Here is an 18075-nt window from a genome sequence, read left to right on the forward strand (position 1 = left end):
TAAATAAAGAAATAATTCTTAAAAAAAGATAAAGCTGTGGGAGGGGAAGGAGAGGGAAAACTGAGGGAGTGCCCACCAGAGAGGTGAGCACACCTTCCCCCATCCCCAGGAGCTCCAGCCACCCCTGTCCCCGAAGGGAAGCGAGTCTGCTCCTTCGGAACCAGGACTCCCTGCAGGACTGGCCACGCTCTGCCCCTAGGCCGACTTCATGCTGGGAACAGGTACTGTGGGATCTCAGGGACCATCTGAAAACCTGGGCCCACAAGCATCCCCTCACTTCCTAATTGAGGCCCGACACTTCCTGAGAGGCGACTGAGCTGTAATAAAGGACATCCCATGGTGATTTCAAGCGTGGGACTTAAGTTACACATCATGCAGACAGATCAGACGGCTCCTGTCGGCATAGGAAACCACTTTCAGAAACATGCCTCTTAAAGAAAAAAAAAAAAAAAAAAAGAAACACTTCTCTTGCCTGAAAGCATCTCAGGTTCTGATTTGAGAAGTATGTCAGAGATTATCTACATGCCACGGTCGAAAAAAAACTTGCCCTTGAACGCAGACACTAAGGACAGTGCCTGAAGAGCATGAAGGTCACCGACAAGTGCGTAATGACTGCTACCCGAGTCCAAAGAAGCAAGCGGGCCCGTGGGCAGGGTCCGAGGCAAGCCTTCCACAGTCACAGGGTGGGCCGGGATGGCTAGAGGGGTACCTGAAGGGTTTGCTGTCGGGGTCCGTGTCCTTGAAGCCCATCTCCTCCAGCTTGCAGCGCCGGTAAAGCTCGTAGTGCCGACTGTGGGTCTGCTCCCGGAGGTCCTCCATGTTCACCCGGATCAGCATCTCCCGCAGCTTCACGAAGTCACAGTGGGCCTCGTTCTCCACTGCACAGCAGGGGAGGGGGGTTGAAAGCGCACTGAGAGGAAGGCCAGAAGCAGCAGAAACGGACCGATCGAGAGGCCAGAGGCCTCCCGGCCACGTGGCCCCTCCGTCTGGGTGTACACAGCCTGCGAATTGGCCACCTGATCCCCTTTTCCACGGAAAACGCACACGGACAGTTACAAGGCTGACAATAATGGAAAACTGCAAAACCATAAAAAACTATCTAAGAAGGCCTTCCGTGGCACCTCACGAGAATGTCTCTTTGCTCTGTGCCGCGTTTGCATTCACGGCAAATGCACACCGGAATGTGCCGTCCGTCCAATGAAGAGTTCCAGCATCTCTGCTCCCAGTATTGTGTGAGGCACTGGGAATTGAGAAACGAAGTCACGGAGCCTTGCCTTAAGGAGCTTACAGTGGAGTGGAAGATCGGAGGCAAACAGGCAAATACAATGCGAAAATTACCAAAGCGGAGGCCTGTGCGGTACAAGCCCAGAGGATGGGCGGGGGCTGAAGGTGCCCCAGCAGGGTGAAGGCTTCACCAGAGAGGCTCTTGAGGGAAAAATCAGAATGTATCAGGAAGATTGGGAAAGTGTCCACACAAGGTCTCAATAACGTTAGGCAAGGTTACATGGCTAGCAAGCGGCGGTTGGGGGTGAAATGCAGGTGAGCTAAAGAGGGGGCAAAGGCTCCAAGCAGGCGCCAAGTCTCCAAAGAATAAAGGGGAACAACTAGGACCTCTGTAGACTGCAGGGGCCAGGAAAGGTGTGGACCAAGGTGTGGCTTGCCTGAATGGTAGGTCGGAGATTCAAAGGAGGTGTTTTTTAGAGGGCGGATGGTGGACTGACAGCAGCAGTGAAGGACAGAAACAGAGACCAAATCATAGCCAAGTGGACTTGTGGTTGGAACACAGGGCTGTGTGCCTCCAGGCATGGCTCCCCTGGGTTACGGTGCGGGTGTCTGGCCTGACCATGAGGGGACAGTGGTGTCTGAGACGACGAACTGGCCTAGTCACCCTAGGTTCTGTCTTCCAGGGCCTGGGAGAGAGGATTGGGGGCAGGGAGGGTGTCTGGAATGACAGAGTGACCTTTTCAACGCTCACATCAGCTCACATAACCCCTCTGCTTGAGACCCATGGCCCTGGGGCACCAAGCGGGCTCATTGGAAGAGCATGCAACCCTAGATCTTGGGGTCGTGAGTTTGAGCCCCACACTGGGTATAGAGATTACTTAAATAAGTGAAACTTTTTAAAAAATTAAAAAAAAACATTGCCTTGGGGATAAAGCCCCCTGCTGCCATAGAACACAAGCTAATGTTAAAAATCACATCAGTCAGGCAATTCTCCGGACCAGCTCTTCCTCCATCTCCGCACAGCGATGCCTGGTGGCCGGTCAGAAGGATTGACTCCAAGGTCGCTTGAACAGAACAGTGAACTCCAACTTACACGAAAAACCTTCAAAAATCCCTCTGCTGGTTAGGTGTGCATGATCTAAATTGCAGGAAGTCACTGGAACCAGTTGGCTGGTTTCTCCTCATTTTACTCCACATGATTGTTTCTCAGACCACAGACTCATTCCCAGCTAGGACTATGGGTCCAGGAACCATTCACAAATGTTCCTAGCAGAGCATCTCGGCCCCAGATGGCAGAGAAGACCAAAACCTAGCACGGCTCCAATAACCAGTCCTGTCCTACCTATGGAAAAATCCAGCGACCACTGGAGAGGCTCCAGTGTGCCCAGAAGCATGCCAGCCTTGTATGCAAAGTGGATAACTTCCCACCCACTTCCGGTTGTTTGCTCAGTGGCAGGGATGAGCATATAGTCCATCAGTCACCCTCTTGCACACGGTACCCCTCTAAGACCCAGCTTAGAGCTGAAGATTTGGAGGACCAGAAGCTTCTTCCACCCACGGCCAGCGTCCCAGGCCTTGCTGTATCCACAGAACTGACTAGTTCCATGGGTAACTTACCACGGGTCAGGCAGACCACAAAAGGAAGTGTCCTGAGTGTACATACGTCTGTTTTGAAGTTGTATAATAATTGTATAAAATTTATATATATATACACACACACAGAGAAATAAAGAAGAAAAAAATGAATATCAATGTAACTACAATTCCGATGAAACAGTACCAGCACCTTTGTGTCTCTGCCTGGACTTGAAACGAGGCTGAACCACTATCCTGACTTTGGGCTTTACCATCCTTCTTTTCTCGTTACTGTTTCGCCACTTACGTATGAATTCTTAAGAAGACCGATCTTCTACGGTGTCGTCTACTTTGGGACTTCACATCAATGGAGCCGTAGAGCATGTATGCTTCTCTGATTTATTAAGCCCAGTCTTATGTTTCTGAGATTCATTCGTGTATGAGAAACTATAATCCGTTCATTTTCGCCACTAATATCCCATTAGATGAACATTTTGCAATTCATCCGATCTATTTCAGTTGGCTTTCTGGGTTGTCTGCTACTCATCTGCTATATTGTTGTACACCTCCTGGTGCCCTAGGGGCACCTGAGGCCAATACCCATGTTTTCTTGAACGTTTTTGTTTAGGAACTTCTCCATTAGAGACCAAGAGACCTGCTCATGGCAGAGAATTCAGGGGCAGGGCCAGAGCTGCTGGAAGCCACAGCCATTTGAGTAGAGACCGGGGATGAGTTAAGGACTAGTCACACAGCGGCTGGACACAGGGAAAGGGGCCCTGTCTCCTGGAGACTCACTTACCCTGCACGGTGCCCCAAGGATACTGCCGCGCCTTCATCATCTTGTTGCCTATCTTCAGCTCCTCTGTGCTGCCAATGACAGCGAACGGCAGGTGCGCCTGGAACAGAAGGCAAACTGAGGCTTAGAGCAGCGCTCCGGGAAAAAGGCCCGAGTGTCCCTTGATACAACCATTGCCTGGCTCTGGGGCCCTAGGCCCATCACACCGTGGTGGTGTCCCTCCCCATCGCCATCACCAAGAGGCATTTCTTAAGCTCTGAGCTGCGTGGGGCTAAGAGGCCTAGTTCAAGCTTCTGCCATCCAGAAATTCTCAATGATGTAGCCCAACACACAAGGAACGAAGACGGAAAATAAGCTGAATACTGAGTGGATACCCAGATCAGCGCACACGTGCTCAGGGGGGACAGAGAAGCTAAAGGGAGCCAAGGGGGCTAGGATCGCTGCCCCCTCCCTGGAGTGGGAGAGCCCGGGCAGCCGGTATATACTAGAACCACATTGCTGACCGAGCTATGCTCGTTCTCATCCTTGCCTGAAGCAAGAGCTCATGCGGAACTCTTGAACCTAGAAGTCAAGTCCACAGGTATTTTCCCACGTGCTCATAACCCTACTGGGTTATTTCAAGGGCCGTAAGGGAGACAAAGGAAGTAGGAGAGACTCACTCCTTCACCTTCTAGGAGCTTACAGTCTTGTTGGGAGCGCCAGAATTACACACTTGGAATCATATGAGACAGAACTTGACCAAGGGTTCAAATGTAGGGTCTGGGGCCCGCACATAGTGCTTGATAAATAGTCCCTGAATGGCCTCGACTGGTCATGAAAACAGTAGAGAGGAAAGAAAGGTGAAGTACATGGTGCTTGTAGGGTAATGGGGAGCTAGGCCTGGTTGATGAAGGTTTTGGAGGTCAAAGAAAAGACAACTGCCCGCGGCTGGTAGTGGGGAGCTTGGGAAACACTCCCAGGTCCCTGTCTCCCAGGGAGCAGGCAGGTCATAAGCACTGGGAGCCCTGGCCAAGTGGGACCGCTGAATAAACACTGTTTCCAAACCAGGTGATCCTGGGTGGGGCTTTACCCAAAAGGGCTCGCCCCAGACAAGGGCAAGGTCACTGGAGCAAGCTTTCTCAGCCCGCCTGGGGAAACAGGCCTCCGTGGCAGATACTTGGACTCATTTGCAGACTGATCCGTGCTACGCATATTTACTGAGCCCCTACTATGTGCTGGACATGACCAGGACAACATTGAAAAAGCTCAGAGCCCTCTCCTGGAGAGCGCATAGTCTCGTAGGGGAGAGAGACACGCCGATAATAACAATGCGGTAAAGTCTCGATTAGAAACATAGGTTCAGGGGTGCCTGGGTGGCTCAGTGGGTTAGAGCCTCTGCCTTCAGCTCAGGTCATGATCCCAGGGTCCTGGGATCAAGCTCCGTGTCAGGCTCTCTGCTCAACAGGGAGCCTGCTTCCTCCTCCCTCTCTGCCTGCCTCTCTGTCTACTCTCTCTCTGTCAAATAAATAAAATCTTTAAAAAAAAAAAAAGGAAAGAAACACAGGTTCAAGAGCTGGAGGAAGAGAGAGCGGCTCACTTCACGAAGTCAAAGCAGGCTTCACAGAGGAGGCAGCAGCAATTGTACCAACAGCTGGGGTAGCTACAGAACTGGCAGGAGCAGCAGCAGCTGCTCACACGTCTTGTTGACTCTCTTCAACCGCGCTGCGACTTAGGCATTCTTATCCCCATTTTATAGACAAGGAAACTGAGGCCCAGGTGCCAGCAGGCACACAGCAGTGAGGGCCAGAGCTAGGAATGGAACCCAGGTCTCTCTTGCTTCAGAGCCCACCACTGGTCTGTCACACCCACGGAGGGAGTCCGAGCAGCAGATGGGGTGAGCGCTCCAAACCCTGGGGTGATCCAGTTGTACAACGTCAGAGGATAAGAAGCAGCTCGGTTCTGGCAAACCTACAGCAAATGTCTTTTGTTTGCCTGATCTGCTCGCTGATGTCACAGCCAATCCTTCCTCTTCCTTCTCTTTAGCACCTGCCCCCCAAGAATGTTCTTCGGGATGGAAAACCATAGGACTTCATCAGGAGCTCAGCTCTAGGACACTTGCAAGTCCCCCGAAGAGCTTGGTATGCCCCTGAGGGGACTCTCCCGTCACCTTCTGTCAGCTGCTCTCAGAGCATCTCCTCAGCAACCCCCTCTACCCCTTCCCACTCCGCTCGCTGTGCCTGAAGTGGGGACAGAGGAAAAAGGAGGTTAAGGGTACATGGAACACGGGCTGGGGTGGCCACGGGAAATGTTGCGTTGATCCTAGGAAAGGACTGAACGTGAGGGTCGTTGGGTGTGTAACACACGGGGTGCGATGGGGGCACCGAAGTTGGAGGGACATCCGGGCATTCCCACTCAGGACCTTAGACAGGTGGGGACCCTCAAATCCACCCCCAAGCACTTTCTGGGAAAATTCCACCCCTCCTGCCAAGACCCAGGGCTTCAGCCAGGAGACACAAAAGAGCCAGAGGGCAGCGATGGCAAAGGGCTAGACCGGGGGAGGAGGTGAGAAAGAGAACCTTCTGGCACATTCCTGATGGAGGAGGCTGTGTGAAACAGGCAGGGATTTCTCTGGGCTCAGGAGGAAAGGAGGGGAAAAAAAAACCCAAGAAGAGAAAAAAGGCATTAAAAAAAGATCAGTTTGTCTTCCCTTGGGCCTGTTAGATTTCTCCCCACAGGCCTTGGTTAGTTAGGGGACAGGGTCACCAGCTTCCCCTCCTGCTCACAGTCATTCTAGCCCTTGCCCACAGTAAGGAAGGCCCAGCCCCCGCAAGGGCTCCCGAGACCTCTCACGGCACACATTTGGCAACCGGCAACAAAGTCTGTTCTGATAAGCATCCACAAGCAGAATTTTCTGGGTGCTGCTGGGCAGCTCTCACTGGCTTCTCGCGACAGCCCTATGGGGCAGTTCTCATACTCTCATCCACTTGTGATCTGGGGAAAATGACTCGCCCAAGTCCCTAACTCCTGGGCCCAAATCTTGCCAGAGAACAGTAAGGCCACCGTGCTTTTGCTGCCGGGCCCTCCTGGCCCCCCGCTGCCACCCACATGCTGCCTCCTGGCTTAATGGCATCTGCTGGAAGCCAGCTATCCACGAAGGGCAGAAAAGTGTGGGGCCGGGGTTTGGAGCACATTCTGCTGCTCTTGAGTGTTGGGTGGTTTAGACGACCCAGAGAGAGTCAAGCAGAGCAGGGACAGGGTACACCCTCCAAGCAAACACCCTCCCGGGGGTGGCACTTTGCAGCTGTGGGCCCAGGAAGGAGACTCTGACGGCGGCAGGACAGCACTGCCCCTGAAACGTGGGGGGAAGTGTCCCCCGACGTCAGATGTCCAGTCTCCAAAAACTCTGAGAAGCTCTCAAGCCTCCTCTTGGGAGGCTGTTCTCAGATTCACTACCTTTCCTGTCTCGTGTCTACCTTGCATTCCTCTCAGTATATTCTGAAGGGTTGGATGGGGATGCCTGGGTGGGTCAGTCGGTAAAGCGTCTGCCTTCAGCTTGGGTCATGATCCCAGGGTCCTGGGATGGAGCCCCGCGTCAGGCTCCCTGCTCAGCCGAGAGCCTGCTTTTCCCTCTCCTTCTGCCCGCTGCTCCCCCTGCTTGTGTTCTCTGTCTCTTTCTCAAACAAATAAAAATGATAAAATCTTTAAAAGTAAATTAAAAAAAAATAAAGGTTGGATGACCCAGCTGGCACGAATTAGTCTATTCCAGTTCCAGAACATCCATTATAGTTGGGAGGTTGGATGACCTTTCTCCTCAAAGGGCCTTCTAATAAGGAACACATCTCAGGGGCACTGACGGGCAGCAAGGCGGGCGGACACAATGACTTGCCGCCCCGCTATGCTAATTTGTTTGCCAAATTCTAGAAGGTAGCAGCTGATAACGTAATGATAACTCAGGGGCGGTGGCAGCTGGAAAGTTTTCTAAAAATGGCTTTTATTACCAGTCTTTCCTGAGTCTGGCTATACCCGGGCATTATGTCATTAGGAAAAACTGATGCCTCTCAACAGAGAGAGAAAAAAAATCTGTTCTCAAAGCAGAGGCTTTCTGAAAGCTATTAGCTGTCTCCTTGAAATCACAACATTAAAGAGTTCACAGCAACAGCATCAACACATTGTAAAGAAGCTTGAAGAGATGTTTGACTCCCGCCTTGCTCATTACTCATTCCTCTAGGTGGGGGAGGGGGCGGGTAGTGACGCGGGAGAGGAGAGGAAAGATGGCAAGTCGCAAGTCGGGATGCTTTTTTTTTTTTTTTTTGATTCATTCACACTTAATAAAGCAAAGCATCACCCTGAAACTTAAAAATAACATTTCTCTAGTCACCAGAAAAATCGGAGGCTATATGTCATTTTTTCCTCCCTTGGTGGGGAGAGGGCTCGATGATCTGGAGTCTCGGAAGCCAGCCAACTTTCCCTGCTGTGGTTGTCATGGCATTGTTTTGGTCAGGAAGACGGTTTGCCTTTCTGGCAGTCCCGGGGGTGGGGGGGAGGGCTGGCTTAGACCGAAGCAGCACCAAAGAGGAGTGTGGAAGGAGAGGTCCAAATCCCCGGCTCCAGACTCTTCCTGAAGTTGGACTTTCCCTCCCTCCGTCTCTGGCTATTAATCTCTGCATCTCTGAGGCTTTGAAGCAGCCAAGGATAAGGGAGAGGAGCTGTTTGGGTTCTGGATTCCTTCTCATAAACACCCCAGATTCAGACGATGGAGAGTTGACTACAGTAAAATGAATGGTGTTATTCGACTAATTTGTAAAATAATAATAATAAACATAGGGGCGCCTCGGCGGCTCAGTCAGTTAAACGTCTGCCTTCAGCTCAGGTCATGATCCCAGGGTTCTGGGATCGAGCCCCACATCTGACTCCCTGCTGAGCAGGGAGCCTGCTTCTCCCTCTCCTTCTGCCTGCCATTCCCCCCTGCTCATGCTCTCTCACTCTCTTGCAAAAATAAATAAATGAAATCTTTCTAAAGAAGAAAAATAACAAAAACAAACAGCAAATGGTCAGCAAGTTGAACCCCTCTGCCCACACTCACGTTCATGGTTCCATTGATCTCTGCCACTGACTCATCATCTGTAGGGAATTGGTAGATCTGGACCCCGTTGCTGACAAGTTCGCTGGTGATTTTGATTTTGAACTTTGTTAGCTCACTCTTCGAAATGGCATCTGATTTGGCGATGATGGGGATGATGTTCACCTGGGGAAGGGAGGCATAAAGCGGAATCTCTGTTGGTAATCTGCGGCCAATAGCAGCGTGACAGAGGACTTCCACGAGCTCAACCCACCAGCCCAGGACTGGCCACCTCTGTAGCCAAATCACAGCATAATAAATGATGATGGGGGCCGCTTACTCAGTGCTGTGTGCTGAACTAAGTGCTTTACATGGATTAACACAATTAATCCTGAAGACACCCCTCTCACTTTACCGATGAGAAACTGAGGCACAGAGGGGCTAGGTAACTTGTCCAAGGCCACAGAGCAGTAAGTAGCAGAACTGGGATCCACATCCAACTTCGGCCTTCTTCCTAATTCCAGAGTCTTAACCAGCTCAGCTCCAAATCGATGAGCTGTGTGATACCTTAATATCGAGGTCACTGCTTGAGTGATTCCAAGCAGAAAGATGACAGTTGGGAATCTGTGCTTGACAAGAAGGGGAGGGGGCCTCTCCTTGTCAACAGTAAATTGTTCTGACCTATCCGGGGCAGGTTCGCCCCAGCGTGTTAGGGACCCACCCCCTGTCTAGCAGCAAACTTATGAACCAACCCGGCTGGAGGGAGAGGACCCTCTCAGTCTCCGGTGTGATCTGAGACCTCATGCAAACAAGAGTTACCCTGCCTGTTTCGTGATTAATTTCTGCACAAAGCAAGCAGGTGGATATGCCCAATTGCCGACAGCAGGACAAAGGCCTAACACCACACCAAGGTTCAATCCAGAGCCCTGGCCCTTGAAATGACTCCAAGGAGAGACAGGGCTTTTGCGGTGGGAAGGTAAAGAATTCTGACACGCACGTGTGTTCGTGAGACAGAGCACACCTGGGCTTAGGTTCACGTGCGGAGCAGAGGCGTTGCCACCGGCAGACTTGGGGCAGGGGGAGGGATGCGTCATCGACGTCCTTGGGCCCCAGGAGGAGCTCTACACTTGGAGGCCGAAGCCAGCCTGCTTTACGCTTTACCTGAGGAGTACATGCAAATGTTGTCTCCAGTTTCACGCGCAGATCAGAGAAAGATGGGACCCTACGGGTACATCCTTGAAGTCTTCGAAGGACACAGGGCAGCGGGGTGGTGGTGGGAGGGTCAAAGCCGTTGCAAGGTGGAAGAGCAGACAGAGCCAATTCTCCTTGTCACTTTCCACCGTGTCCCCATGGACTCAGGACCAGCATGTGCCAAAGGCTGCTTAACTCCACCCAACCCACCCACCAGGCCACGGGTGCGTGGCTCTCTGCTGCCCTATACAGGACACGCAGGGCATAGCGACCTTTCCAGAGCAGCCCAGTGCTCGTGGGTGGTGAGCATCCTGGGGCAAAAAAATGGAATATTTGCTTCTATTTTGATTTGAGCTGAATGTGTCTTTTTATCATGGATAGGCTACTAAGTAATGCATATAAATTAGAATTTCATAAAATAAAACACCCTGGAGTCAGAGACAGCCAAGTCCAAATCCTGGACCCCTTCCTTAAGCGTTGTCTGACCTAGAGAAAGCCACTTGGCCCTCTGTGCCTCAGTGTTCTCATGCGGAAGTGGGCATAATGGTAACCACCACCCTGGATTCTTGGAAGGATGAAATAAAATAATGCATATACAGCACTCGCCCCAGGGCCAGGCACATAGGAAATGTTAGGGGGAAACTGGATTAGGCTTTTTAAGGAATCTTGCCTCTATTCTTTTGTACAGTAAATAGTCCTTTCAGAGGACAAATCCTTGTCTGATTTCCATCTGGCGTGGGACTTACATTTTTGAGTTCCTTGCAGGGAAGGACACGACTGATTCCCACAGCCATCTTTCTCAGGCCTGGAGGCCACAGAACATGGTGCCAGGGATCTGAGTTCGAATCTAGACTCTGCCAGGAGCTAGCTACATGACAACAGGCAAGCCCCTTAACCTCTTAGAGCCTCCGTGTCCCCTCCGGTAAGTGGGGGATAATGACGGTGTTTGCCTTACTGGGCTGTGAGAATTCCAGGAGATAGTCCAGATGGTGCTTGCCTCAGCGTGGCATATAATGAGGATTTAGCAAACATTAGCTGCTGTTACTAAAATTATTACTGATAATAGAAATAATAACTTTCAAAATCCAGTTTGCCATGGTCGATTCTCGAACAGGCCAGTTAGAAGAAAACACCTCTCCGTTGCCCAAGGCTGAGCCCCCAGGCCCAGGCGGCCATCTTGCTTGCAGCCACCCTTAACCCCCAGAGGGATCAGGGCAGAAAGATGGCTCAGGGTAAACCCATTCCCCGTGCCGGGAAAACAGATCACAAAACATACAACGCGGATGCTGGATCAAGAACACCATCTCTCTGGAGGATCAGGGAATGAAGGGGAGGACAAGGAGGCCCCAGAGCGTCTCCTGCAATCTGGCACCTGCATGGCCCGAGAGACCAGTAAGGATGATTTCCGTGTGCCCAGCCTCCGGCCCGCCCTCGTCCATGCCTTCGTACCTTACTGTCCAGCTTCTTCATCGTCACGAGGTCCAGAGACTTCAGGGAATGGCCCGTGGGGGCGATGAAGTACAAGCAGGCGTGGATTCGGGAGTCGTGGTAGGTGTGCAGTACCCTGCGGATCTTCAGCTCTTCCTGCAGGTAGGCCTCGAACTGGGCGTCAATGAATTCCACGATGGGCTTGTAGCTGGGGGGTGGGGTGGGGGAGAGCAGGGACGTGGCCCGACCGCTTCCAAACCGGGGCTTTGGGGACAGTCCCTTCTCGAGGTTTAAAATGCCCTGGGTCATCTGACTCTCCCCATCCAGCTGGGTTCCTCCACATCCCATCGACGGACTTGCCCGTCCCGTCGGGCCCGCCACCTCCTTGGTCCAACTTCTGCTCCGGGCGTACCTTGGCTCCGGAACACCCGAGTCTCCCTTCTCAGCCCAGCCCTGCCCTCCCACCCCTCAGGGTCATGGACTGTCCACCTCCTCTTCCACACAGCCTTCCCCACTTTTACCCCGGAGCATAAAATAATAATAATAATAATAATAATTAGGCTATCGGATTGCTTATTGTCACTTGCCAAGGATGACCATTCCCTCAAATAGACTGTGTCCCTCTGAGGGTCAGAGGCCACAGAGGGCACTCCTCTCTCCCCCATGGGGGCTCGAGGCAGCGTGGGGCCCGCGGGCAGTCCCGGGAGTGGGCTGACTGTGCTCCAGGCTGGTTCCGCATCCGTGCTCCCTGCGTCTCCCCCCAGTGCCTAGTGTGGGAGCTGGGGACCTGGTGGGGGCTGGGACCGCTCCTTGACCCACTGTGGGTGGAGTTTGTCAGAACAGCCTGGGTTCTGCTCGGTCTCGCTGGGTTTACGGCACTGCCCACCAGCTCCCCTAAGGTCCACATATTTTTCCGGTTTTCATTTCCTCCACGAGTATGACTTTAAAATCTAAGCATGTGGACAACATTTGGTAAAGATTGTCCACCCCCACACACATGTACACACACACACCCCAGCTCACAGTCTCTACACACAGTCCCCTTTATGACCCCAAGTCTTGCCAGGGCGTCTGAAACCAGAGCCAGTCCTCTGCTCCTCCCTGTCCTGGGAAGCTTCTCTCTTCTCTCCAGGGCCATTTCTGCCACCTCTGCGGCCTGCCTCGGCTCTAACTAGGTCAGCGTGGCTACAGCTCTGCCTCTGCTCTCATCCCCCCGCGAGCCTGTCCGAAGGTTTGTTCTCAAACCCAGCACGGTGAGCTGGCAGAGACAGAAACAGAATCAAAGGGAGCAGGGCCCGGCCGCAGCTCCCAACCAGAACCTTTCTGAAAGATCCCCCTGCTAGAGAAGGGAAAATAGCTTACAAAAAAAAAAAAAAAAGAAACCCTAAATCCTAGATTCTGAGCGCTACATACAGAGGAGAGATCCAGGTGCAAGGTATCTCAGAGGCCCAGAGAAAATTCTAAAAATAAAATCCTTTTTTTTTTTCCCTTCCTTTGATCCCTCTGAGCCAAACATCATTCTGAAGGGGAACAGCATCCAAGAATCTCTTGGTTGCTGAGGTCCTTAGAAGGTTCCTGAAGAATTAGGAGCAAGGGAGGGGGGTGTGTCCCTTTGACCTCTCTAAGTAATTTTTGGATATTTGGCTCATTTGAATGATCAAATTATGGCACTGCTTCTTTTTTTTCCCTCCTTAACATAACTTTTTTTTTTAAACTTCATTTTTTTTTTTTTGGTTCTGCAAAAGGAACCAGAGGAGGAAAGAAAAGAGTGCGTTTTGAGTTTTTTCTCACCCTCCCCCACCCCCCAGTCTCTGGTGGTGCCCTGGGCCTATCTTTCTGCTGCTGCCTCAGGCCCTTAGGAGTCTCTGAATCAGACCAGCCAAACCGGCCAATCCTGGGTGATTCATCTTTGTCCTTCTCCTCGGTGTCTAGCTTACCCAGAATATAGGAAGGATTCCCCACCCCACTCTGCTGTGCTCACTGGCCTCCAGTCCGCGATAAATCAAATCCCTCACTCCCACAGGCAGTGTCTACACAAATGTTTCCTTCTCCCGGGCGATACCCGACTCCCCTTCAAAGACAAGGCTTCCCTCATGTGCCTTCACAGCTGGAAGTTTCTCCATCTCTCACACCCAGGTTCCATGGAACGGTGGAGAACGCAGCTTTCTTCTCCCGCTCATCACTCCCTGGCCTCCTGCAATGGCTTCCAGCTGCTACAAAACCCAGTTCTAAGGGGCACCCAGGCAGCTCTGTGGGTTGGGTGTCTGACTTTGGTTTTGGCTCAGGTTGTGATCTCAGGATCCTGAGATTGAGACCCGAGACAGCCTCTGCGCTCAGCAGGGAGTCTGCTTGAGAGTCTCTCCTTCTGCCCCCTACCTCTGCTCATGTGCACGCAGGCGCACACTTGCCCTCTCTCTCTCTAAAAGAAAGTCTTCCCCAAAAGCCCAGTTCCAATGTAACCCACTCCTCCTCGTCACTACTGTGTGTCTTTCACATTTTAGGGCAGGAGCTCTTAACCTGGGGTCCACAGACTTCCAAGGGGTCTATGGAGAGAATTCGTAGACTCCACCAACTTGGGTAGGAAAAAACCACATCGTTTCCACGGAGCCCTCACCGAGGCTTAGCGGTTTTTCAGGTACAAATGTAGGTAATGATCTACAGTAATTTTAGCAATATCTGTGATTTCACAGTCAATAGAAATCACTGATGCTTTCACTTCCTATTACAGTTGTTGCAAACAGCTCAAAATAGCATTTATACTTACACACCTTCTAAATTATGATAGTTATTCAAGCTGCATGTAGATATTAATTCAGGAACTAATAAAGTAACAGGGGTTACTAAATCACAAATTGAAAATATTTTGGGAAGTGTATTGTTAGTATAACGGGCATATTTTAGGCATTTAAGATGGTTATCTGAAGAATGAGTCCACAGACCTCATTAGATTGCTAAGGAGTCCAAAGGCACAGAACAGTTCCTGGTCTGGGGCACCTGGGTGGCTCAGTCGGTTAAGCATCTGCCTTTGGCTCAGGTCATGATCCCCAGGTCCTGGGATCGAGCCCTGAGCCGTACATCGGGTTCCTTGCTCAACGGAGCATCAGCTTCTCCCTCTCCCTCTGCTCATGCTCTCTCTTAAATAAATAAATGATAATACTTTTAAAAATATTTTAAAAAAAAACAATTCCTAGTCTGGACGCTACTTCTTATTCCTTTCGATAACAGGGATAAAAAGTGATCGTGAAGGCTTCCCTGACAATGTGACCTTTAAGCTGCACTGCATGGACGGGAATAAGAGAGCCGTGGGAGAATCTGGGAGAAGAGCATTCCAGAGGAGAATAACAAAGGTAATGGTCCAGAGGCAGAAACAAGCTTGAGGAGATTTGCAATAGGAAGAAGGCAAGGGAGCTGGGAGCTAGTACAGAAAGGAAGAACTATTCACAATTGCCAAAACATGAAAACAACCCGTAACCATCAACTGATGCCTGGCTAAACAAAATGGGGGAGAGCCAGACAATGGAATATTACTCAGTCTCTAAAAGGAAGATAATTGGGGCACCCGGGTGGCTCAGTGGGTTAAGCCTCTGCCTTCGGCTCAAGTCATGGTCTCAGGATCCTGGGATCGAGCCCCTCATTGGGCCCTATGCTCCACAGGGAGCCTGCTTCCCCCTCTCTCTCTGCCTGCCTCTCTGCCTACTTGTGATCTCTCTCTCTGTCAAATAAATAAATAAAATCTTTTAAAAAAATGGCTACCTAACTGCACTGGTATTCATTAGAATTGTTCTCCAGATGACTACCTTGGGTTTCTTAAACAGCCATATTCTAGAAAACTAATGATTTTACCCTCAGCAAGCACTTTTCTTTCTTTTTTCTTTCTTTTTTTTTTTTTTAAAGATTTTATTTATTTATTTGAGAGAGAATGAGTGAGAGAGAGCATGAGAGAGGAGAAGGTCAGAGGGAGAAGCAGACTCCCCAAGGAGCTGGGAGGCCGATGCGGGACTGGATCCTGGAAGTCCGGGATTATGACCTGAGTCGAAAGCAGTCGCTCAACCAACTGAGCCACCCAGGCACCCTCAGCAAGCACTTTTCAACTGTCATCTTTCTAGACACTGATGACAAGTCCCTTCCTGAAACACTGCCCTCTGGCTTCCTGCCTCCGTTCTCTCCTGCCCTCAGAACTCTTCTTTCTCACTCACCCTAAATATTGGCCTGTCTCGAAGGTTCCGTCCTGGACCATGTTCTGCCGTCATTCTACACATTGTGCACACGTGATCCCTGGGCGGTCTCGTGCATTCCACAGCTGCAGTGCTCACCGCCCCCCAGTCACGCTTCCTAGACACCTTCCTAGACACTTCCTAGACACCTCCAGGTCACCCCAGTCTCCTCCCTCTCCCATGTGCCATCCTCTGTGTAGCCACAGCCATCAGAGCGCCCCCACAACCAGAACCCTACAAGGCCCGCTCACACATGTTGTGCTTGACACAATCGTCTCAGCCAGCAAAACCAAGGCGGCACAAGGTCAGAGCCAAACGTGCGGGCTTGTAGGAACTGCAGACTCCCCGGTCCCACCCGGTTTCTCTCGGAAGCAGGCAGCTCCTTCTCCCACAGCCTGTGTGCCTTGGGGTCAGCAGGGTGGGCCTTCCTGTAGCCCCCCGGTGCCACTTCGAGACAATTCCTCCTCTACCTCAGCATAAAACCTTTTTTTCGCTTGAGACCTATTCTGTCGTCTTCTGGAGGCGCCTGACCCACGCGGTCTCTCTCCTGGTCTGGGTGACAGCAGTCAGCAGTGTGCTCTTGGACAACCTGTCAGATTTCAGCCTCTTTATTCCCTGATTGTGCAAACTCCACAACTCTCGGGCTCCGTCTGCTTCAGCCACCGACACACTTCACCACTGACCGCATCAGCTTCCCCCAAGACATCCTCTAACTCCCCGCTCTCTGACCATGACCTCTCACCTTTCCAACCCTCTTACACCTTGGATCCTCCTCCACCTGACCTTTCGCCTCACGGACTCCTGGGGTACCCTGACCTCTCCATTGTCTCACTGGCAATCAGCCCCTCGCTGGCCTCATCTCCTCCTCCACCCGGGCCGAACCTCATGACTGATTACCTGAAACACTCTTTTATCAAGACCTTCATCTCCCGTACGCCCCTGCCTTCCACCCTAGTGGGCCAGCAAATTGCTGCGCTGAAAACATTTCGGGATCTGCCCTCTGCTCCCACACAGAGGCTGGTGAAGTTAGCTAGAGGCCATCACAAAAGTCTTGGCACTCAAAGCCACGGCCTCCAACCTCAGACAGAGCAACCTTGACCTTGACTGGCTGCCTTCCCATGGCCTCCACGGACCCTTCCAAACTTTCACTGCTTTCCTCGAGCTCCAAAACTTGCTCGCGTGTCACATCTCCACTTTTGAGAGATGTCTCAGCTCCAACATTACCAACAAAATTGGGGCCACCAGCCTCACAGCAGCTCAATTTCCTGCCATAGTCTCTCCCCTCTAAAACGGAATCAGCCCTTCCCGACCACCCTCTTGTCTCATCGTGTGCAGGCCCGTCACCCCCCACCCCCTCCGTGCACTTGCTCTCATTCCTTTCAGGCTCTTTGAGAATCTTGTTTCATCTCCGGGGTCCTCGCCTCCTACTGACTCTTCAACCTGTAAATATGCTGAACTCTTCCCTCATCTCAAAAGAAAGATCTTTCCTCAACCCAACCCCCCTCAACCACACATTTCTCTCCAACTACTGCCCTATGCCTTTTGTTCCCTCAGGAACAGAGCTTGTCTTCTGCACCTACCACAGGGCCTGGCATATAATAGAAGTTCAATAAATATTTAATGGGTAAATGGAGATCTTTTGGAAAGAATCATTCATTCACTCATTCATTCATTCTCATTCAGTCTCCGACACATCGTAGACTGTTTTCCTACCCTCATTGGCATCCTCACTAACAATGTTCAGTGGATCCATTTGGTCTTGAAAGATAAAACCTTAGAGGTATTTTTAAAATTTTATTTTCCCCATGAATGTATGTTTCATTCACTCGACAAATAGGTACCAAATACCCACAGTATGCCGGTTGGCTAACTTGTGCGCATCCCACAAGATTTCAAGACTTAGCTCAGCCATTCCTGACCCCCTCCTCCCCATCTTAAACCCCCACCAGGCTCTGCTGATGGCTACGCTTTTCCCCTTGTTACGGTGCTCACTACACTGTGTAGAATTTGTAGGCTACGTATTAGTCCCTTCCACGAAACCACAACTTCCTTTTTTCTTAGTATCCCCGGCACCTCGCACGTATCTGGCACACAGTTGACATTTAGTGTAATGTTATCAACTGAACTAGATCCCCCACATCAATTAGGTTACTAGGTGTTGTGGATTCTTCCTCTCATACCTGTCTCCTCTCTGTCCTCGAAGCTTCCGTTCCCGTTCAAGCCCTCACCCTCTCTCTCTCAGCCTCAAAATCAGAAAAAGTGGGTGTAGACCACTCCTTTAAAAAGCTTTCCTGAACTGGGAAAAAGAGATAAGGCAGTGTGTAGAGGTCAGGAGCGACTTTTTTTTTTTAAGTTTATATTTATTTTTTGTAGTAATCTCTATACCCAACCTGGGGCTCGATCTCCCCTCCTCGGAGGTAACTATGATTTCAGTTTGTTTGTTCACCTCACAGATCTTTTTCTCTGCATTTATGTGGGGGGGGGGCAGTGTTTGGTGTTTCATTGGGAGGGGTGGGCTTATACAAATGGCATCATTATCATTCTGCAACCTCTCTTTTCACTTAATAACATCCCCACATGAGTGTACACAGACTCGCCTTTTTTTAAAC

At 51.0% G+C, this 18075-nt stretch overlaps 1 protein-coding gene across 7 annotated transcripts in view; it reads right to left on the reverse strand.

The window, feature by feature from the left end:
* SEPTIN6 (septin 6) overlaps window positions 1-18075 on the reverse strand; it is a 60901-nt gene that overhangs the window by 12287 nt on the left and 30539 nt on the right. For all 7 annotated transcript variants that reach the window (XM_080795091.1, XM_080795088.1, XM_080795092.1 and 4 more), the window contains 4 exons: window positions 11274-11460; window positions 8658-8819; window positions 3599-3695; window positions 710-878 (listed from right to left, as the gene is read on the reverse strand). In XM_080795091.1, the coding sequence (XP_080651217.1) occupies window positions 710-878; window positions 3599-3695; window positions 8658-8819; window positions 11274-11460 (615 nt within the window). The remainder of the gene's footprint in view (window positions 1-709; window positions 879-3598; window positions 3696-8657; window positions 8820-11273; window positions 11461-18075) is intronic.

Source organism: Martes martes (assembly GCF_963455335.1).
Source record: "Martes martes genome assembly, chromosome: X".
Taxonomy (NCBI): Eukaryota; Metazoa; Chordata; class Mammalia; order Carnivora; family Mustelidae; genus Martes; species Martes martes.